General features: G+C 37.8%; 1 protein-coding gene across 1 annotated transcript in view; it reads left to right on the top strand.

Annotated features, from left to right (window-relative positions):
• Positions 1–22523, top strand: part of VCPIP1 (valosin containing protein interacting protein 1) — a 23181-nt gene extending 658 nt beyond the window's left edge. The window contains 3 exon segments of the mRNA XM_007448483.1: positions 1–2095; positions 12156–12242; positions 21618–22523. The exon segment at positions 1–2095 is cut by the window's left edge and continues 6 nt beyond it. Of these exon segments, the coding sequence (XP_007448545.1) occupies positions 1–2095; positions 12156–12242; positions 21618–22486 (3051 nt within the window). The 3' untranslated portion in view covers positions 22487–22523.
• Positions 22524–22757: the final 234 nt, after the last annotated feature.

The following is a 22757-nucleotide window of genomic DNA, read 5'->3' as shown; positions in this document are numbered from 1 at the left end:
GAATGCCTCATTCCAGTGCATGTGGACGGGGATGGACACTGCCTGGTGCATGCTGTGTCCCGGGCTCTAGTAGGCCGGGAGCTCTTCTGGCATGCCTTGAGAGAGAATCTTAAACAGCACTTTCAGCAGCACCTGGCCCGATATCAAGCCCTGTTCCATGACTTCATTGATGCCGCTGAGTGGGAGGACATTATCAATGAGTGTGACCCTCTGTTTGTACCACCTGAGGGTGTTCCCTTGGGCCTGAGGAACATCCACATATTTGGCCTTGCCAATGTGCTGCATCGCCCTATTATTCTGTTAGATTCACTCAGTGGCATGCGAAGCTCTGGTGATTATTCAGCCACCTTTCTGCCAGGGCTCATCCCTGCAGAGAAGTGCACTGGGAGAGATGGTCATTTGAACAAACCCATCTGTATTGCCTGGAGTAGCTCTGGTAGAAACCATTATATCCCCTTGGTAGGCATAAAAGGGGCTGCTTTGCCCAAACTGCCTATGAATTTGCTTCCTAAAGCATGGGGTGTGCCTCAGGACCTCATTAAGAAGTACATCAAACTTGAGGAGGATGGTGGTTGTGTTATTGGAGGAGACAGAAGTTTGCAGGATAAATACTTACTTAGGCTTGTTGCTGCTATGGAAGAAGTCTTTATGGACATACATGGTATCCATCCTAGTTTGGTGGCTGATGTCCATCAGTATTTCTACAGGAGGACAGGGGTGATAGGAGTTCAGCCTGAAGAAGTCACAGCAGCTGCTAAAAAAGCAGTAATGGATAATCGCCTTCACAAGTGTTTGCTCTGCGGTGCCCTTTCTGAACTTCATGTTCCTCCAGAGTGGTTGGCTCCGGGAGGGAAACTGTATAACCTGGCAAAAAGTACTCATGGACAGCTGAGGCCTGACAAAAATTATAGCTTTCCCTTGAACAATTTGGTTTGCTCATATGATTCAGTGAAAGATGTTCTGGTACCAGACTACGGATTGAGTAACCTGACAGCTTGTAATTGGTGCCATGGCACATCTGTGCGAAGAGTCAGAGGAGATGGGTCTATTGTGTATTTGGATGGGGACAGAACTCATGCTAGGTCCACTGGTGGCAAATGTGGTTGTGGATTCAAACATTTTTGGGATGGTAAAGAGTATGACAATCTACCAGAAGCTTTTCCTATTACTTTGGAATGGGGTGGAAGAGTTGTCAGAGAAACAGTATATTGGTTCCAGTATGAAAGTGATGCATCTTTGAATAGTAATGTTTACGATGTTGCCATGAAACTTGTTACCAAGCACTTTCCAGGTGAATTTGGGAGTGAAATCCTAGTTCAGAAAGTTGTCCACACTATATTGCATCAGACTGCCAAAAAGAATCCTGATGATTATACTCCTGTAAATATAGATGGTGCTCATGCCCAAAGAGTTGGAGACGTACAAGGACAAGAGTCGGAGTCCCAGCTCCCAACTAAAATTATTCTTACTGGACAGAAAACAAAAACTTTGCACAAGGAGGAGTTAAATATGAGTAAGACTGAAAGAACTATTCAACAGAATATTACAGAACAGGCTTCTGTAATGCAGAAACGAAAAACAGAAAAGTTAAAACAAGAACAAAAGGGGCAACCCAGGACTGTTTCTCCCAGTGCCGTTCGTGATGGTCCTTCCTCTGCACCTGCCACCCCTACCAAGGCTCCCTATTCACCATCCACTTCTAAGGAGAAGAAGATCCGAATAACAACTAATGATGGACGACAGTCCATGGTTACACTTAAGTCTTCAACAACGTTTTTTGAACTTCAGGAAAGCATAGCCAGAGAATTCAACATTCCTCCATATTTACAATGTATTCGATATGGCTTTCCTCCTAAAGAGTTAATGCCACCCCAGGCAGGAATGGAAAAGGAGCCAGTTCCTTTACAACATGGTGACAGAATTACAATAGAGATTCTAAAAAGTAAAGCCGAAGGGGGTCAGTCTGCAGCAACACACTCGGCCCACACTGTGAAACAAGAAGAGAGTGCTGTCACAGGTAAACTGTCATCTAAGGAACTTCAGGAGCAAGCTGACAAAGAAATGTACTCCTTGTGTCTTTTAGCAACGTTAATGGGTAAGATCAATTTAACTCAGACAGTATTTCTTAATTGTGAATGTAATATGCTGAGTTTTTCTGATGTCTTCATGGAAAAAAATGGTCATCCTAAAAACTATCTGATTATATACTTGAGAAGAAAATTATTTTCTTTAGTTTTTTGACAGTTAGTGGATAGATGTTAGTGTGATTTTCTATTGAGTAAATATTAGGAAAATGTAACTAGGAAAGTGAAAGTAGTCCCTTAATTGTCACCAGATTATTTAAATATAACATATTCTTGTAATTGTTTTTTAAAAATAGGCTTGTAATGGATCCATTTAAAGCCTTTTTCATTTTTTCCCCCTTGGCTCTATTGAGCCTGCCCACCTTGTCCCTTTTCATTTATTTTTAAATTTCATTTTCCTGCGTGTCATGTGATTTCAGGACTTCCTGTTTGATGAATTGCAGTTTCTGGGTTTATATGCTCACTGTACTCCCACCTAATGGTCTCTCTCATCCATTTCCTGTTCTCCCTTTCCCAGTTCATCACATTTTTCTTATTTGTACATTAGGATTTGTGTTTAAGTAATTCCCTTGCTCGGTGACTCTTTGCCATGAATTGTAATGAACTTTTATAACTGAGGAGAAACAAGGAACCGAGGTAGATATTAATGGGGTTGCTTAAGAAGCATTTCTTTTTAATAATTCAACACAAATTAAAGGAAAATAGATTGTCAATCAAATATATGATTTAAAGCTTTAGATGATTTGGGAAATAATTCAATGGTGTACTTTTTACATTATTTTTATTGACTAATCTTTGTTTTTAAATTACTGTTAATATGCTTTATTAAGACTTGAAATAGAAGTAAAATTGAAATACATTACATATTAGAGGGGCCTTATTTTTGCTGAGATGAGAGCTTTCAAGTGGAAAAGTGATCTGGGTTTTGATTGTGTTTTCTAAGAGTACTAAATATCAGTGAATTGGTCCTTGACCTTCCAAAACGAAGATTATTTATTTCTGTCTTGTTAAGTTTAGGGGCCTAGTAGTTAATAGGGGATCTAAAAGCCCTATACAAATTTATAACTTAATATTGCTGACTTTATTTTGGCAGACATAGTCATTGAATTGGGGGCTATGTCAAGAAATGTACTAGCTAGGCACTTTGCATTTTTTCTGTCTCAAGAGTTTTTAGTTTCTTAGAGACTGTGTGGAATAAAGGAAAAGATTGTGAATTTTGGAGTGAGAAAGACCTAGAATTTGAATTCCAGCTCCACTACTTGTTAATTTAGTGATTTCAGGCAAGCTGCTTAACTCCCCAGTAGTACTTCAGTTGCCTCCTATCCACAAGATACCCCTTGTAGTTGGTACATAGGGCAACAGCAAAGTACTCCCAGAACTCTGAAAATTTAATAACATCATTAATAACAGAATGGATAAACTTAGATATGTGCTGAAGCCACTTTTAAGAAAAGCAACCATCTCCCAGGTCAAAACAGGAAAAGAGGTCTTTCTCCATAGAAGAGGAGCTCTTGAGGATGTGGCTCATATATAACCTTGGATGTTCAGCACCTGGTATGGTGCCCAGCAGGGAGTGGGCACTTTGAAATGTTTTTTTTTTGATTGAATTAAATAGATGACATTAACATATCCAAAGAAAGGCTGTGTCAGCAGAAATGGAATGGATGGTCAGCACTGAACACTGAAAAAGAGTTGAAAAGCAGAGTTTGGCAATGTTTATACACTGCTATACAAGGGGAAAAGATACATCAAATGGGGTTCGTGAAAATTCTAGTAACTAGAAAGGTAGTCTCAATTGAGGGGCAGGAGTATTTGATCAGTCCTCACCATGGCCTGGCTCAAAGATCTGAATCCCTTTACTGATTGCACAGTCACCAAGCATCTAGTCTGATCACTCATTTAGCTTCCTGATGTAAGTATTGATAATACAGGTGAGAGTGCAGGTGAGGATTATATTCACTTGGAAGGCTGTGTTCTCCATGTAGATTAATAAATTGACATGGGTGAGATTATGATCAGTAGTCTAAAAGTCTGGCCAGCATAATATGTTTCATAATGAAAATTAGTAAAATATAATTCTCGTTTACAGTTAGTCACTTTTTGAGGTTGGATTGAGGTTTCTGGACCTGAATATCTGAGTACTGGACTATGGACTGCAATGAGTTGACCAAGATAACGTCTTCTTGTTACGATCTCTTCCCTCTTCACCTCCAGCATTTATGTTGCTGCCCCTACAAACCCACACATTTCTTTAAGTCTCCCACTTCTACTTCTGACTTAAGCATAAAAAGAGTGTTTTGCTAATTTTATGGTGGTAGTTCTTGAGAGACTTTCTGCTTTAAAGTACTAAGACAGTGCCTGGCCTGTATTAGTTCCTCTATAAACATTAGTTTTCTACCTCTAATTCTCTCATAACTGTACTTGAATTACGTAGATTTTTTTTTTTTTTTTTTTTTTTTCCCGGACTGCCTTCAAGAGCATTGGCTTGAGAGCTGCGGGGCACAGGGCAGCTCGTGGAAACAACTCAGGGGTGGCTGAGGCAGAAATGTGGTACAGGATTTTTTTTTTTTTTTTTTTTTGGCCCCCTGGCTTGTGGGATCCTAGTTCCCCAACCAGAGATTGAACCCATGCCCCCTGCAGGGGAAGTGCAGAGTCCTAACCACTGGACTGACAGGGAATTCCCTGGAAGATGTTCTTAATTAAAAGTGGTAGGTTTGTAAAAATGTCAGTTTGGGGTTAGCTAAGTAAGTACACACAACCCTGTGTAAAGAGTGCTGAGGAACTCTTGATGTTTAGATTGGAGAGGGCTGGAAAATGGAAAACGATGGTTTATTTAGAAAATTGCAAATTTCAAAGTGCAGAAATAACTTTGTGAATTACCAAATATGAGCTAAGCTGCTGGTATGTTGGTTTAGAAAATAGCTCATCAAGCTTTCTGCTGTTCAGATAGCTGCCTCCTTCTCACTTAGGTTAAGGCTTTAATACCACTTTCTTAAAGAGGTTGTCTCCTGACCACCTTATCTAAGGGTTTGAGAGACCTTTGCTAAACCACTCTATTACTGCACCCTGTTCAATTCCCTCTTAGCACCTGTTATACGTTTTCATTATCTTGTTTGTTGGTTTACTTACTCATTTGCCTCCCCCATTTTAAACTCCACAGAGGCAGAGACAGTAGCCTGTTTTATTCACCGATGAATACTTTATCACCTAGTACAGGCCCTGGCACTTATTAGGTCCCAAGTACATGCTTGTTGAATGAATGAATGCAGATTATGTCAGCAAAATGAACATCTGCTGTGAGCTAGAGATTGTGCTGTAGGTACAAAGATGAATGAGACATGGTCCTTGCCCTCCATAAACTTAACTGCAGGGTCTCAACTGAGGGCATCCCATACTTTTATAGTTTTCATTTATAATTTTTATACATAGAGAAAAGGAAGCTGGAGATCTGTTGATGAAAGCTATAAAAGTATGGGGGAGATATATATAGATATATAGATACAGGATTGTGTGTCTTCATTAAATAGGCTGACTTCTTGATAGCCAGGGACATGTGTGTTGCCTTTCTACTGTTTTTAAATAGGATATTTATTAAATAGAATTTATATCTATTATTATTTGTATCAACGAGACTAAGTGAGTACATCAGTCTTTTGCTCAGTTCATGGAACTAGTCACTTTGAATCTAACAATGGTAGTTTAAAATGAAATAACAGTGTTCTACGTGTAATATTTCACAGATTTTAATCTGCTTTATCCAGACCACTTGGACATTATTAAACAGTTTTTTCAGACTGTTATCTTCATTATTTATACAGTATGTGAGTGACTCTAACTCTGGCATTGCAAAATATGTAATTAAATTTTCTTATAGACCAGTTTTTTGTGGATTCTATTTTGTGGTAGATATGATAGATAGTAGTACATCATCCACCATAAATACTAGGCTAATTTCTTTTTTATTAATATTGTATTCCACTAACTTTTTAGTTAATTTTCTCTTTTAAGAGATAAAGACAGATTTGTGAAAAATGGTTTGTCAGTTTTTTTTTTTTTTTTTTTTCCTTGCGTTATGCGGGCCTCTCACTGTTGTGGCCTCTCCCATTTGCGGAGCACAGGCTCCGGACGCGCAGGCTCAGCGGCCATGGCTCACGGGCCCAGCCGCTCCGCGGCATGTGGGATCTTCCCGAAACGGGGCACGAACCCGCGTCTCCTGCATCGGCAGGCGGACTCTCAAGCACTGCGCCACCAGGGAAGCCCGGTTTGTCAGTTTTATACATAATTTGTCAGAGTTGCTGTAATGGAATTAGGCTATTTGTGAGATATTTACCCCACTTTACTTACAAAGGTTAGCATCCTTTCAGGGGCTGAGAAACGTGTGTGATTTTTATATACCTTCTGTCTTTCTTAAAGAACTGTATGAGTTTTTAGTATACATTTTTAAACTACACAATATTTTATAATTTCATAGTACTTCTTGATGTTGTAACTGCCTTGGGCTTTTCCAAAATCACACGTGGTATTCAAACACTTATTTTTAAGATGAGTCGGGGTCTGAATATCATTGCATCTTGAATTTTTTCTTCAAATATTGGGTGAAGGACAGTTTCAAATATAGATAGGACTTAGTGCATCTGTTATTCTTAACATACTCTCTGGTAACCCTTCCAGTTGATTTGTAGACAGCATATTTCTAATGGGGGAGCTGTCATAAAGTTGAATAAAAAGAATGCATATAGGTGTATCTTAAGATAAATATGTATGTTGTAAATGGTGATTTTATAATATTATACTTTGAAGATTAAGTTAAACATCAATTCTATTTCTTTTTTCCTTCACATTTTTTTCAATTATAAGATAATATTATTTTTAAAAATTCAAAGAACTCAAGTATGTATAAAGTAGAATATAGTAGTTCTCTTTAACATTTGCACTCCCCAGAGAGAATCAGACTCTGTGTGTGTGTGTGTGTGTGTGTGTGTGTGTGTGTGTGTGTGAGATAAATATATCTTTTAATGGCTGATGATGACACTAAAAGACACTTAAGGGACTGAGTATAAGGAGAGAAACAAGCATGCCTTTCTTAGAAATGGTTTTGACTTTTGATAAGGTAGATACATTTTTAGATAGGAGGATCTGCAGGAAGGGTGGAGAGACGGCAACAATTTTTCTCAGCTAATGAATACCTTTAGGATTCTTCTAGTAGAAACAGCCCCATGTTCCTACTTTAAATTTACATTTTGGTCAGTTTATTTTATGGTAATAGGAACTTGAGTTCAGAATTAACTTAGGTATTTTGGGGGGGAACTTAATAATATATTTTATATATTTTTTATTTGTTTTGTTTTTTTAATAATATATTTCATATAGATGTTAGATTTTAAAATTTACTCACTTGTTGAAACTTCAAATTGCTTTTTTAAATATCTAAAGTTAGAAAATTGGAACGATGACCTTTTAAACTCACTTTTAACCCATGATTTTGTTACTAGTAGTAAAAATTAGAAAAACAATGATATTTTTAAAATGTTTAATTTTAACATACTTTAAAAAAATTACCTCTTATTAAAGAGGAAAAAAATTAGATAACCAAAAGAAAAAACATCCATAATATCACTGCCATATATAATAACTACTGTTCAGGTGAGAGAACTGAAGACTATTAGGAAGGATTCAAGGAAGACGAGGTATGAACAGAGCTTATCTATGGTGGTGGTATAGACTTTTTTCTACATTTATACATATAAGCAGTATGTTCAATATAAGTATTTTACTGTTGTACTGTGAAGAAACAGTTGAATTATAAAGCGAAATTAATTGGAGACTAATGGAAAAATATGAATTAGTATAGTATTTGTTAGATGCTTTACCAGACTAGTCCTGTTCTCTAAGAATTTGCTTTCCAATTAAATGGTAGAAGAGTTATTCCTCCTCCCCCTTTTTTAAGCAGTTTTCAAATATGGTATTATTAAGTATGGTCACCATGTTGTACGTTACATCCCTGTCACTTATTTATTTTATAACTGCAAGTTTGTACCTAAAAGCCTTTACCTTTGTTTTTGCTATGACTTTGTTTTATTAGATTCATGAAGAGGTACAGATGGTACCATTAGTTAACATTTTATCCATATAACATTAAAGAGCAGTTGTCGTTGTGCTGCTTCAATTAAGTTTTTCATGGACATCTCTCAGGCATTATTAAAAGAAAAAAACCTCATTTATGCTAGTATTCATTTCACGAATTCTGAGTGCTACTGTGTCTCCAGCATTGTGCCAGGCCCGGGAATAGAAAGTGAAATAGGCCACTGACCTTTTCCTGACTCTGAAAAGCTTCTGGTCTAGAAGGGGAAACAGAAAAGTAAACTGAGTTAACCTGCAGTGTGATCAGGGCTGTGGTGTTCATATGCATGGGAGCATTAAGGAGGGTACCTACCTAACCACCACTGAAGAAGAATCCTAGAGGAAGTGAAACCTAAATTGAGTTTTAAAGAATATATAGCTATTACTGGTCTTTGGGGAACTGGAGCAATTTGGTGGTGTTGCTTTGTAGAAATCAAGTTAGGATATGATGAGAGAGCTGTGAGATAGGAGCAAGGGTAAGGAATCTTAGGCTGCCTTTTATGCCATGAGAAAGGAGCTTGGACTTACCCTATGGTTTGGTGGAACCATTAAAGGTTTAACTCTGAAGGCTGTATGGAGGAGAGATTTGAGGAGAGTAAGATTAGAGGGAAAACCAATTTTGAGGCGGTGGCAGTTCTTCAGGCAGGAGATGGGCCTGAACCAGGTCAGTTGTAGAAGGAATGGAGAGAATTGTAGCAGAGAGCCATCTGTGACTGATGCGGGACTTGTGCAGTGTCACAATCCTTGCTTCCTGATCTCTGATCCCTTTTCTTGGTTCTGTTTCCAACAAACATGACTTCAGTGGAAGTGTGTATATACCAAAGGAAATAATTTGCCTAGTTTTTCTTTCAACCCGTTGTTGATGCCATGGATTTCTATAAGAAGAGAGTATGGGTAGTTCTGCCAAATTTGTTGTAACATGATTTGACCTTTAGTAGAGGTTTAGTATCAGTGGAAAAGGTATAAGCTGTGGAACGATATACAGGATTCAGATCCAGACTTTGCCGCTTACTAGCTATTTGATCTTGCGAGAACTATTTAAACTCTCTGAGCTTGTTTCTTTTTCTGTAAAATTGGGCTCAGTTAGGAGGAGAAAACGAAATTATGTGAAGTGCCTGATCAGAGCTGGGTAGACAATAGAGATTTAGGTGGTATCTATCCTTCCCTTAAAGCAATAGAGTATCCATGCTCACTGGGGCCATATAGGTCTGAAGGGGGTGAAAATTGGTTCTTGGGGGAGGGTAAAATAAATCTTACTCTATTTAATGAAAAAAGTACAGATATACATATAGTATGTAAACAGATAAACAGTATATCTGTAGTATGCAAATATCATGGTCGAGGCAGATTAGGAAGATAATGGGTAAAAATAATTCTTAGGTAGATAATGAAAACACAAGGTTGATAAACAGTACAATAGAGTTCTTACTTTTTAGAGTTCTGCCTGCTTAAGTAAGGAATAGTTGGGTTTGTAAAGTATCAATATTAAGAAACGTCATTTTTCTTACTAGTATTTAGGTGTTCAGTTCTGAGGAGTTTACTCTTTTGGCACCCGTTTAGATTTTGACCAAAAAAATTAAATGCTACCATCTAAGTTTTTGATATGTTTTGATATTCTAGAGTATTTGATAAATGATATCCTAGAGTGTTTTATAAAATACTAAGTATATTTAAGATAACACTAATAATAAATAAACGAAAGATTACCACCATAGAAGTAATTTATCCAAATGAAGTTTAATGATAAATTCAGCAGTCAGAACTTCTGTCAGAAGTTATTAACGTTCTGTGTGTGGGAGTTCTTATTAATATTCAAAATTTTAAATTAAATTTCTGTATTCACCCTTAAATATTGGCAGTTCTAGTACTGTATCATTAGTGAATGAAGTGTTCATGTGTAAGTAAATGTTCTAGTTAACTGAAACGTTAAGTGCCAAGGCTTTTTAAATTTGTATACTTTAAACTGATATACTGAGCAACTTCAGCCAACTGCCATGTAGATTCACATTTCTGTTTATCAGTGTGGGAAGGGGTTAGAGCTCTGAGAGATTGTAGGTACGTAGTGATTAATTCACTTCATCAGTAACCTCCATTCAAAGCTCAGATTCAATATTGTAGTCCTCTAGTAGGAAAGATAAAAGTTAACCTTTCTTTGTTAAAATGAACTTTAAAAAGTCCTGACTGTAAAAGCAGTACATATATATTATTAGATTAGAAAATAATGAAAGTATAAGGAAACAAAAATAACCATATTCCACAAACCAAAAGTAATTTTTATGTTCCTTCCATTCTTTATTAACTTCTTGAACAGTGGTTATCATTCTTAACTTTTTATTTGAAACTTCTTATTGATAATAGGCACTGTCAAAGGATGTTCTTGAAAACTACGTTTTTGTGAAATAGTGCGTTGCTTATAGCTATTTTGTGGGCTTCTAATGTTTATTCTAAATCTCATCAATAGGTCATTTCCCCCCTAAATTTCTGTTTTAAAAAGTCAACTTTGCAACAACAAAACACATTATTTACTTATCTTCAGTCTACCTATTTACTTTTCTCCCTAGCCCTTTCCATCTGTTTTTATTAGTTTTAACCTAAATATAGAATATATTTTTTATATTCTACTTTAAAAACATAGTATCTTTCTATAATCTTTTCTGTTGTTCTAGTCCACAGTTGCATACTAGTTTACTTTGAACTGGATTGAGTCTTCATATGTATTTTGTTTAATATGCCCAGTATTGACTCATGCAGCTTTAAAGACACTTTTTTTTTTTTAAAGATGTTGGGGGTAGGAGTTTATTAATTAATTTATTTATTTTTGCTGTGTTGGGTCTATGTTTCTGTGCGAGGGCTTTCTCTAGTTGTGGCAAGCGGGAGCCACTCTTCATCACAGCGCGGACCTCTCACTATCGCAGCCTCTCTTGTTGCGGAGCACAGGCTCCAGACGCGCAGGCTCAGTACTTGTGGCTCACGGGCCCAGTTGCTCCACGGCATGTGGGATCCTCCCAGACCAGGGCTCGAACCCGTGTCCCCTGCATTAGCAGGCAGATTCTCAACCACTGCGCCACCATGGAAGCCCCTAAAGACATTTTTGAATTAGTTCCTGCATTTAAAAATGGGGGGGGGGCTTCCCTGGTGGCGCAGTGGTTGAGAGTCTGCCTGCTAATGCAGGGGACACGGGTTCGAGCCCTGGTCTCTCCGCAAATGGGAGAGGCCACAACAGTGAGAGGCCCGCATAACGCAAGAAAAAAAATAAATAAATAAAAAAAATAAATAAATAAAAAAATAAAATAAAAATGGGGGGACTTACCTGGTGGCGCAGTGGTTAAGAATCTTCCTGCCAATGCAGGGGACACGGGTTAGATCCCACATGCCGCGGAGCAGCTAAGCCCGTGCACCACAACTACTGAGCCTGCGCTCTAGAGTCCGTGAGCCACAACTACTGAGCCCACGTGCCACAACTACTGAAACCCGTGCGCCTAGAGCCCGTGCTCCGCAACAAGAGAAGCCACTGCAATGAGAAGCCCATGCACTGCAATGAAGAGTAGCCCCTGCTCGCTGCAACTAGAGAAAGCCTGTGTGCAGCAATGAAGACCCAGCACAGCCAAAAATAAATAAATAAATAGAAGACATTAAAAAAAAGGGGGGGGGAGAATTAAACATTAAAAACCTGGATTTCTGGCTTCTCTTGAAATGCCATTTGATATTGAAACATTGGGCCTCTACTCTTCCATGACAGCACTTGGCAATGGCTGCCATCTTTAGATGGACCATGCATTTCCTAGTCATGTTCCCTTATTCCATATCACTTTCTATATGTTGTATTACACCAGACTGCATCACTCACTTAGGAGATCTGCCTTACGATATCTGTTCAAGGCTAATCCATATTAAATCAAGCCTGGGTTGAACTCTCTTGTTAGTTGCTAATACTGTATCTTTATTTTACAGGAGAAGATGTATGGTCTTATGCAAAGGGGCTTCCTCACATGTTCCAGCAGGGTGGCGTATTCTACAATATTATGAAGAAAACCATGGGTATAGTTGCTTTCTGATTTTATTCTTAGATAATATCTCCACTCAAGCTATTCTAAGATTAAGAAAGTTCAGATAATATTCTTATGAAACTATTTCCAGTGTTAATATTAGGTACATATTTTTCTTTATCAGTCTGCCTAGTTAAAATGGATTATTATCCTGATATGGTCAGCTACGTTTTCTGCTATAATATTACTAAAAATCTCCTATCACTTTCTTTCTCCTGTTTTCTCATTTAAATTATGTATATGGTCCTTAACAACTAAAGACAAATTGTGAAATTAGAGGCCGATGTGTTTATAATGCTAGTGACTGTCCCAGAACCAGATAATACAGTGTTTTTTTTTTCTTTTTTTTTTTTTAATACAGTGTTTTTTGTTGTGTTTTGACTATGATTACTATATACCTCGGTATTTTCTGGATTCTAGGAAATAGCTCACTTTACATTTAACCTCTTTTCACATTGGGTATACATTGTTTATAAAGATATGTGCAAGTGTATAACTGTATCTTCACAGTTTCAAGAGAGAGGTTGCCAGTATGTCTGTTTGGACCCCATGTGTTTTATCAAAAATTTGATGTAAGTACTTTTGGCCCCAGACTTTATCACTCTGGCTTATCTCACTTTCTTACCTACCTGACCTCTGTAGATATTAAGTACATAATCTCTATTTTATGTTTGTTTGTTTGTTTGTTTTTCTTTCTCATGCACTTCTTTTTCCTTCTTAAAAAAACAAAACCCAACTTGGCTATTGTAGAAATGTTCAAACACATAAAAGTAGCAAGAATAATGTAATGAACCCCTATTTACCTGCCACCCAGGTTCAGTAATTATCAGTACATTTCTACCTACCCCATCTCAAATGGACTGTTTTAAAATAAATCTCAGGGCTTCCCCGGTGGCACAGGGGTTGAGAGTCCGCCTGCCGATGCAGGGGACGCGGGTTCGTGCCCCGGTCCGGGAAGATCCCACGTGCCGCGGAGCGGCTGGTCCCGTGAGCCATGGCCGCTGAACCTGCGCGTCTGGAGCCTGTGCTCCGCAACGGGAGAGGCCACAACAGTGAGAGGCCCACGTATCGCAAAAAATAAAAATAAAAAAAACATAAATAAATAAATCTCAGACATAATTTCATCTGTAAGAACTTCAGTATGTATTTCTAAAAGTAAGCACTGTTATTTTTTCTTTTTAAAAAACAACCATAATACCATTATCACATCTAAAAAATATGAACAGTAATTTTTAAGATATCACCAACTATCCAGTCAGTGTTTAAATTTCCTTGATTTTTGATTGTCTCAAAAAATAGTTTTTCTTTTGATTTATTGAATTGGGGACCAAAGAATAGCCAGCTGGCCAGTTGCCTTGCTTCCCTCCTTCCTCCCTCCCTCCCTCCCTCCCTCCCTTCCTTCCTAAGATAAGATTATTGAAACATAATTTGCATACAGTAAAATTCACCCTTTTTAGGAATACAGGCATGTGAATTTTGACAAACATATACAATCACATAACCACTACCACAATCAAGATATAGAATATTTCCACCATTCCAAAAAAGTCGCCTTGTGCCCCTTTCTAATTAATCCCTTACCTCTCCCCCTAGGCTCTGGCAACTACTGATTTGATTTCTGTCTCTATATGTTTTCCTTTTTCATATCACCATATAAATGGGACCATATCGTTTAACCATTTGTGTCTGGCTTCTTTGATTGAGCACAGGGGTTGGCAAACTCCTACCCGTGAGCCATACCAGGCCCGCTGCCTGTTGTATATAAAGTTTTATCAGAAAACAACCACACTCATGTTTACATATTGTCTGTGGCTGCTTTCGCAGTGCAATGGCAGAGTTGAATAGTTGTGACAGAGACTATATGGTCTGCAAAACCTAAAATATTTACCAGGTTGCCCCTTTACAGAAAAATTTTGTCAATTTCAGTTTTTAGCCTAGTGCTTCTGAGATTCATCCGTCTGGTTGCATGTAGTTTGTTTTTTATTGCTGAGTATTATTCCATTGCATGTATGTATCACATTTAAAAAATTCCATAACCAATTGAAGGACATTTAGTTTGTTTTTAGTTTTTGGCTACTATGAATAAAGCCGCTGTAAACATTTGTGTACACGTCTTTGTGTGGACGTATGTTTTCACTTTTCTTTGGTAAATACCTAGGAGTGGGATTGCTGAGAAATGTGGTAAGTATATGCTCATCTTTATAAAAAACTTCCAGATCATTTCCAGATTGGCTGGACCATTTTGTATTCCTCCAGCACTTGGTAGTATTAGTTTTTTTTTGTTTTCTTTTGTTTTTCTCTGTTTTTTTTTGCAGTACGCGGGCCTCTCACTGTTGTGGCCTCTCCCATTGCGGAGCACAGGCTCCGGACGCGCAGGCTCAGCGGCCATGGCTCACGGGCCCAGCCGCTCCGTGGCACGTGGGATCTTCCCGGACCGGGGCATGAACCCGTGTCCCCTGCATCGGCAGGCGGACTCTCAACCACTGCGCCACCAGGGAAGCCCTCTCTTGCTTTTTTGCACTGGCTATAAATTCATTGTTGAATAGAGTGGTGAGAGTGGATATCCTTGCCTTGTTCCTGGTCTAAGGCGGAAAGCATTCAAACCTGTAGGTTTTTCAGAAATGCCCTTTGTCAGGTTGAGGACATTCCCTTCTATTCCTAGTTTATTGATGGTTTTATAGTATCGTGAATGGATGTTGAGTATTATCAGGTGCTCTTTTCCCACATCTACTGAAATGATCTTATAAGGGCTTTCTTTTTAGTTTGTTGATAGTGTGAACTACATTGATTTTTGACTGTTGAACCAATGTCACATGCTGGATTCTTTTTTTTCTTTTTTTAATAATCCATTAAAAATTTTTATTTATTTATTTATTTTTGGCTGTGCCAAGTCTTAGTTGTGCCGGGTGGACTCCTTAGTTGTGGCTTGCCGGCTCCTTTAGTTGCAGCTGGTGGGCTCCTTAGTTGCGGCTCACGGGCTCCTTGGTTGTGGCATGTGAACTCTTAGTTGCGCCGTGCATGTGGGATCTAGTTCCCTGACCAGGGATCAAACCCATGTCCCCTGCCTTGAGAGGCAGATTCTTAACCACTGTACCACCAGGGAAGCCCCTTTGCTAATATTTTGTTGAATGTTTTTGTGACCGTATTCATGAGGCATAATAATGATATGTAGTTTTCTTGTAATGACTGTTTAATCAGGGTAGTGTTGGCTTCAGAAAATTGAGCTGGGAAGTGTTCACTCCTTTTCTGTTTTCTGGTAGATTTTGTAATAGCTTTGATATTATTTCTTTCTTAAATGGTAGAATTCACCAGTGAAGCCATCTGTGCTTGGAGTTTTCTTTATTGGATGATTTTTAACTATGAATTTAATTTCTTTAATAGACTGCTCTTAAGGTTATTCCTTTCTTCTTGAATAAGCTTTGTTAGTTTTGCCTTTCAAGAAATCTGTCCATTTCATCTAAGTTATCTATTTTATTGGCATAAAGTTGTTTTTAATATTCCTTTACTGTTCTTTTAATGTCTTCAAGGTCTATAGCTCTGTCATTTCTGATATTGGCAATTTGTGCCTTTCATGTTTTGCTGACTAGTCCAGCTAATGGTTTATCAGTTTTATTGATCTTTTCAAAGAAACAGCTTTGGTTTTATAGGTTTTCTCCATTGTTTTCCTCATTTCATTTTCTTTGTCTTCTGCTATTTTTACTTTTTCCTTCCTTATGCTTCCTTTGGATTTAATTTGCACTTCCTAGTTTCTTTAAGTAGAAGCTTAGATTATTGATTATAAATTTTTGTTTTCTAATATAAGCATTTAGAGCTATAAATTTCTCTCTGAGCATCCCCCTGCCTTTTTTTTGCATCCTTTTTTTTTTTTTTTTTTGCGGTACATGGGCCCCTCACTGTTGTGGCCTCTCCCGTTGCAGAGCACAGGCTCCGGACACGCAGGCTCAGCGGCCATGAATCACGGGCCTAGCCGCTCCGCGACATGTGGGATCTTCCCAGACCAGGGCATGAACCCGTGTCCCCTGCATCGGCAGGCGGACTCTCAACCACTGCGCCACCAGGGAAGCCCTGCATCCCTTTCTTTTTAACTTTCCATCTTTCACTTCATTCTGCCTTCCAAAATATATCAATACCAGTTAATGGTTTTTTTAAATAAATTAATTAATTTTTGCCTGCGTTGGGTCTTTGTTGCTGTGCGCAGGCTTTCTCTAGTTGCAGCAAGCGGGGGCAACTCGTCGCTGTGCGAAGGCTTCTCATTGCGGTGGCTTCTTGTTGCAGAGCACGGGCTCTAGGCACGCAGGCTTCAGTAGTTGCAGCACGCAGGCTCAGTAGTTGTGGTTTGCAGGCTCTAGGGCGCAGGCTCAGTAGTTGTGGCACATGGGCTTAGTTGCTCCGCGGCATGTGGGATCTTCCTGGACCAGGGCTCGAACCTGTGTCCCCTGCATTGGCAGGCAGATTCTCAACCACTGCGCCACCAGAGAAGCCCCAGTTAGTGGTTTTTAAAAAGTTATTATTTAATTATGATTGATGATAGGGCTCCCAGTAATTGGGGTAAGTATGCACTGTCTTTCATAGGACTGAAAATAACTTCCCTCAGTTGTTTTTGTGTGTGGGAGGGTTGTGGTGGGTGGTGTGGGGATGACGCTCTTGATTATTTCCTAAATAGCTTTTTGGTTTTGGTTTGAAATTATTTTTAAAATGTTAGCTGTGATGCTAAGACAATTTAATGTGGGAAAGAATAGTTTTATCCATGAACAGGGCTGGGACAACTGGATATCCACATGCAAAATAATGAAGGTTGACCTCTCCCTCACACCAAATACAAAATTAACTCAAAATGTGTAAAAAAACTGGAGTATGAGAGCTAAAACTAGAAAGCTCTTAGAAGAAAACATAGGCATAAAACTTCTTGACTTTGCATTAGGCAAAATCTTTTTAAATATGACACCAAAAGTACAAGCAACAAAAATGTAGCTAAATAAAAACAAATTTTTGTGCTGCAAGGACACCAACAAGAAAGTGAAATAACAACTCACAGAATGAGAAAATTTTGCATATTATATATCAGATAATAGATTTGCATCTAGAATATAAAGAACTCAGCAGTAAAAAGACAAACAACCCAGTTAAAGATGGACAAAGGATCCAGAGAAAATATATAAATGGCCAATAAGCACATGAACTGATGCTCAACATCATTAACCATAGGGAAATGCAAATCAGAACCACAATGAGATAGTACTTCATACTCACTAGCAAGGCTGTAATCAAAAAGACAGATATTAAGAATGGTGGGCAAGGAAATCCTGGTGGGAATGTAAAATAGTGCAGCCACTTGGGAAAAAAGTCTGGCAGTTGCTCAGAAGATTTAAGATGGAGCTACTATATAACCCAGCAATTCACTCTTAGGCGTATACCCGAGAGAAATGAAAACATGTCCACACAAAACTTGTACACAGATGTTCATAATAGCATTATTCATAGTAGTCAAAACTGGAAACAATGCAAATGTCTATCAACTTAGACACTGGATAAGTAAGATATGATGTATCCATACAATGAAATATTACTTGGCAATAGAAAGGAATGGGAATGCAGTACTGATACAGACCACATTGATGAACCTTGAAAATCTTATGCTACATGAAACAAGCCAGAAACAAAAGACCATATACTGTATTATTTTACTTATATGAAAAGTCATATAAATGACAGAATAGGCACACCTAGAGAGACAGAGAGAGTAAATCATTGGTTGCCTAGGGCTGGGAATGGGGTGGGGGAGGAAATGGGAGTGACTGCTAATGGGTTCAGGGTTTCTTTCTGGGAAAATGTTCTAAAAGTGATTGTGGTGATGGCTACACAACTCTGAATATGCTAAAAAACATTCAGCTGTACACTTAAAAATGGGTGAGTTGTGTGTGAATTATATGTCAATAGAGCCGTTATATTTTTTAAATGTTACCTGTGGTATTTATTCTTATTAGGAGGGAGTTTAGAGCTCTGGAATAGGAACATCTGATACTAAATTTTGGTTCTACTACTTATTCCTGTGTGACTTCTAAGTCTCAGTTTCTCTGTTTGTAAAGTGGGTATGATAATATCGGGGTTTTTATTAGGATCAAATGAGATTGTGCACATAAAGCAGTTAGCAAAGGGCCTGGTACCTAATAAATACTTAGCTAATGTTTGTTATTATTATTATTATTAGAATCCCAGCTGTTATTTGCAGAATTATTAAGAAAATTTTTGACCATAACACAGCCATTTGAAATGGGTCACCATCAGAAAATCATTTTAGCTTTCAAAATATAATTTCATCTGATATCTGTAGTAAAATGTTACCTCTGTTTTTAGGACAGATGCATGTGGCAAATCATTATCATCATCCCGTGGTCAAAGAATCAAAGCATAACAAGCCCTCCTCACCCCCAGACATACACCCATACCCTCCAAAAATTGGAAAAGAACATAATTCTCTTACTTTGTTCAAATCCACCCTAACAGATAAATGGTTATATCTACATTTGAACAGACATATTGCCCAATATAACAGATAGACTTTTAATATTCTTATTCTTTATGTTTGGAAAGGTATTTTTTAAATTAATTCATCCATTGTTCTGATGCACTTTAGGTAGTTTCCAGTTTTTTGATGTAGGGAAGAATGTAGCTATAAATATTATTATACATGTCTTTTGGTGTATATGTGCAATAGAATTGTTGATATATGATATAGAAATTTTAATACACCTTGATTCTTAAAATTCAAAGGACTGTATAAGTTATATAAAACCTAAATGATTGTTTAATCACAACACAGTATTTGTATTGATTTTTCAACATATATTTTAAAGTTTTTTTAATAATGTAAAAAGTCTGGAAACTATAGAAATGGGGAATATCACCTATAATTGCTAAATACTTGTCTTATACATGCATTTTTTGGTCATGATTGTAATTACAATACTTAGATTTGTTTCCTGCTATTTTCCAGTATTATGCATATTTTACTGTATCAATGAGGCATCATAGGTTACTTATTTATATCAGTATTAATAGCTGCATATTACTTCTGTCAGGTAGATAGACTGTAATTTTCTTAACCCTTCTCTTCTTGTTGAAAGCTTAGATTGTTTCCAGTGTTTCATTGTAAATAATACTGTGATAAACGTGTGGGACCGTGATTCTTTCCAGGGATAGCCAAGGGAAAGCATCACAGTAGCAGCCTGGAAACGATTACACAACCTTGTGATCTAATATAGAAATTAAAACTATTGACTGCATGATGTATATTAGGCACTGTGGTATGTGCTTTGCGTGTGTTCTCATATAATCCTCAAATAATTAGTTGAAATAAGTACTATACTCATTGTTATACTTACCTGATTGCATTATAATTGTCTATTGAAACTCATCTCCATCTCCTAAGAATTACATTTTATTTTTGAATCTTCAGGGTCTACTTTAGCTCCTGGCACATAGTGAGGCTCAATAGTTGTTATCTATTGAAATGATTGTTTAAAAGCTTCTCCTTGGGGCATCCCTGGCCTTACCATTCAAAATTCTCTTTTTTGCTACCTTTGTTTCCTGAGCTATGGTTTACAGATCTCTGAGGTAGGGGATTGGTAGAAGGTAAACTGATTTAAGGGTTGTACTCTGAAAGGTACTATTTAGACATCTCTGATTTTAATTTCTGTACATCTATTTTTGTCAGTTCTCTCTGCCAAAAATGTGCCAAGAGGAAATTCTCATTAGATTTTCACTTATCACTGAAATGAATGTTTATTTGAACTTACTATATGGTATTTATTCATTTGAACTTGTTTTTTCTCTGATTATTTGGAATATTCACAGTAAGATACATTAGAACCACTCCGTAGCTTTTTTCAGAGAGGAAGGGACTATTCTTAATAACCTGCAAAACTGGAGAGAGACTACCTAAGTGCCCACAAAGCATTCCAGAGTTCACTCATCCTTCCGCTCTCTGAATTTCTGTAGTACTTACTAACAGTCTCATTCATTTCAAACTAGTTTGCTTTTGCCTTTATATTTTGCCATAAACATACCCATATATTATTAAAAGTTCATCTTTTTTAAACATAGAAAATCTGTGGTTTCATAAAAGTTGAAAACCCTTATTTTTGCATATTTGGAGTCTATACTTAAAATGTAAAGATATTGGATAGCTTAAAACACACATGCAATTTTTTTATGCCCAGGCTGGAAAAAGTATAAAAATTTGAAATACCATGTAGTGAGACCATACTCTTCAGCTAGAAAAGAAAGGGAAGCCTGCTTTAAAATTCTTACCCTCTACTGCTGCATTGACTGTGAGAAAGTATATCGCACTGGGCCATTTGAAGAGCATCCATAACTCACTCTTGTTTTGGTGGTTCTGATCTGCCAGAGAGGAATAAGAGTTGTAACATGAAGTACAACTATTTCAAAGGAATTGAATTGAATACGATGTTATTAATCTGTTGTAACCAAATGTCAGTTCTTCCAGTTATACTTAAGTCACAGTACCTTCCATAATCCTAGCTTTCCTAAATGTGCCTCCACACCTATGACTTTAATATGGAGTATCTTATTTTGAAAGTTCATACTTTTTATATTTGTGAAAAATACATATATATACACAGAGAAAACTTTTATTCTGGTATTCTGTAATTTAATAGAATCACTTATGATTTTTAATTCAACACACTGTGCAACATATGTATACAACACTTTGCCCTTATAGGTATTTTTAAAGTTTATAATTTGAATTTTACTAAATGAAAGTATATTTTCTTATTGCTTTACTATAAGCAAATGATTTACTAACACAATTGCTAGTGTTTTTCTTTCTTTTTTTTTTTTTTTTTTTTTGGCGCGACGTGGGCCTCTCACTGTTGTGGCCTCTCCCGTTGCGGAGCACAGGCTCCGGGCGCGCAGGCTCAGCAGCCATGGCTCATGGGCCCAGCCGCTCTGCGGCATGTGGGATCTTCCCGGACCGGGGCACGAACCCGAGTCCCCTGCATCGGCAGGCGGACTCTCAACCACTGCACCACCTGGGAAGCCCGCTAGTGTTTTTCTTATGCAAGCTGTTTGTTTCAAGCCTAACTTTCCTAACCTTGTGATAGGTTAATGATATATATTTTTCAAATCCCCTGGGAAACTACATTAAGGTTTATGGTGGTATTTCTTTTTTTTTAATAGCATTAAATTCTATTAATAAGTGTAATAAATTATTTGCTAATTAAGTTTGTTTTGAAAGCTGTTACCTGTAAATTATTATTGGAAGTTTACTATTTCAATTATAATTGTCTTTACTACACCTTTCAAGTAAGATTTTAATATGTTAAATTCTTTTTCCTATCTTCAGGTATAGCTGATGGCAAGCATTGCACTTTTCCACATCTGCCTGGCAAAACCTTTGTCTATAATGCTTCTGAAGATAGGCTGGAGTTGTGTGTGGATGCTGCAGGACATTTCCCCATCGGTCCTGATGTTGAAGATTTAGTCAAAGAGGCTGTAAGTCAGGTTCGAGCAGAGGCTACGACAAGAAGTAGGGAGTCAAGTCCCTCACATGGGTTATTAAAACTAGGTAGTGGTGGAGTAGTGAAAAAGAAATCCGAGCAGCTTCATAATGTGACTGCCTTTCAGGGAAAAGGGCATTCTCTAGGAACTGCATCCAGTACCCCACACCTTGAGCCAAGAGCTAGGGAAACTCCAGTTGTAAGGAAGCAGACCACAGGGACACACTTTAGTAGTTCCATTAAAACAGAGCCTTCTGTATTCACAGCTGCTCCGAGTAACAGTGAGCTTATTCGAATAGCTCCTGGAGTAGTTACAATGAGAGACAGCAGGCAGCTTGATCCTGATATGGTTGAGGCCCAGCGAAAAAAATTGCAGGAAATGGTTTCTTCTATTCAGGCATCGATGGACAAGCACTTGCGGGATCAAAGTACAGAGCAGTCACCGTCTGATCTTCCTCAAAGGAACGTCGAAGTTGTGAGTCCTTCTGTGAAGTCTGGGAGTCTTCAGACTGGCTTACCTGAATCTTTTTCTCTAACTGGTGGCACTGAAAATTTGAACACGGAAACAACTGCTGGCTGTGTGGCAGAGGCACTGGGAGCAGCATTTGCTACAAGGTCAAAAGCACAAAAGGGAAATTCCGTGGAGGAGCTTGAAGAGATGGATAGTCAAGATGCTGAGATGACAAACACAACTGAGCCAATGGATCACTCTTGATTTAATTAGAGGCTAATAAAGGCAGAATGTTTATTGTGAACATGTAATATTTGTTGGCTGGGCCACATAACTTGATTAGTCATTAAAAATCTTGTACGTATATAATTCAAAGATTATATCTTGTTATTCAGTGCATGATAGCAAGTGTGTGATTGGCAATAGCTTTTAATATACTGCTGCCCAGGCTGGCTCTAAATTCCTATAAATTAGTTATTAGATCCGCCGAGATGACTTTCTTCCATATATGTGGTTCACTGTAATTTTAATTCCA

Source organism: Lipotes vexillifer, unplaced genomic scaffold (assembly GCF_000442215.2).
Source record: "Lipotes vexillifer unplaced genomic scaffold, Lipotes_vexillifer_v1.1 scaffold815, whole genome shotgun sequence".
NCBI lineage: Eukaryota > Metazoa > Chordata > Mammalia > Artiodactyla > Lipotidae > Lipotes > Lipotes vexillifer.
The sequence above is the reverse complement of the archived record's forward strand: the minus strand, read 5'-3'. Positions and strand labels throughout refer to the sequence as shown.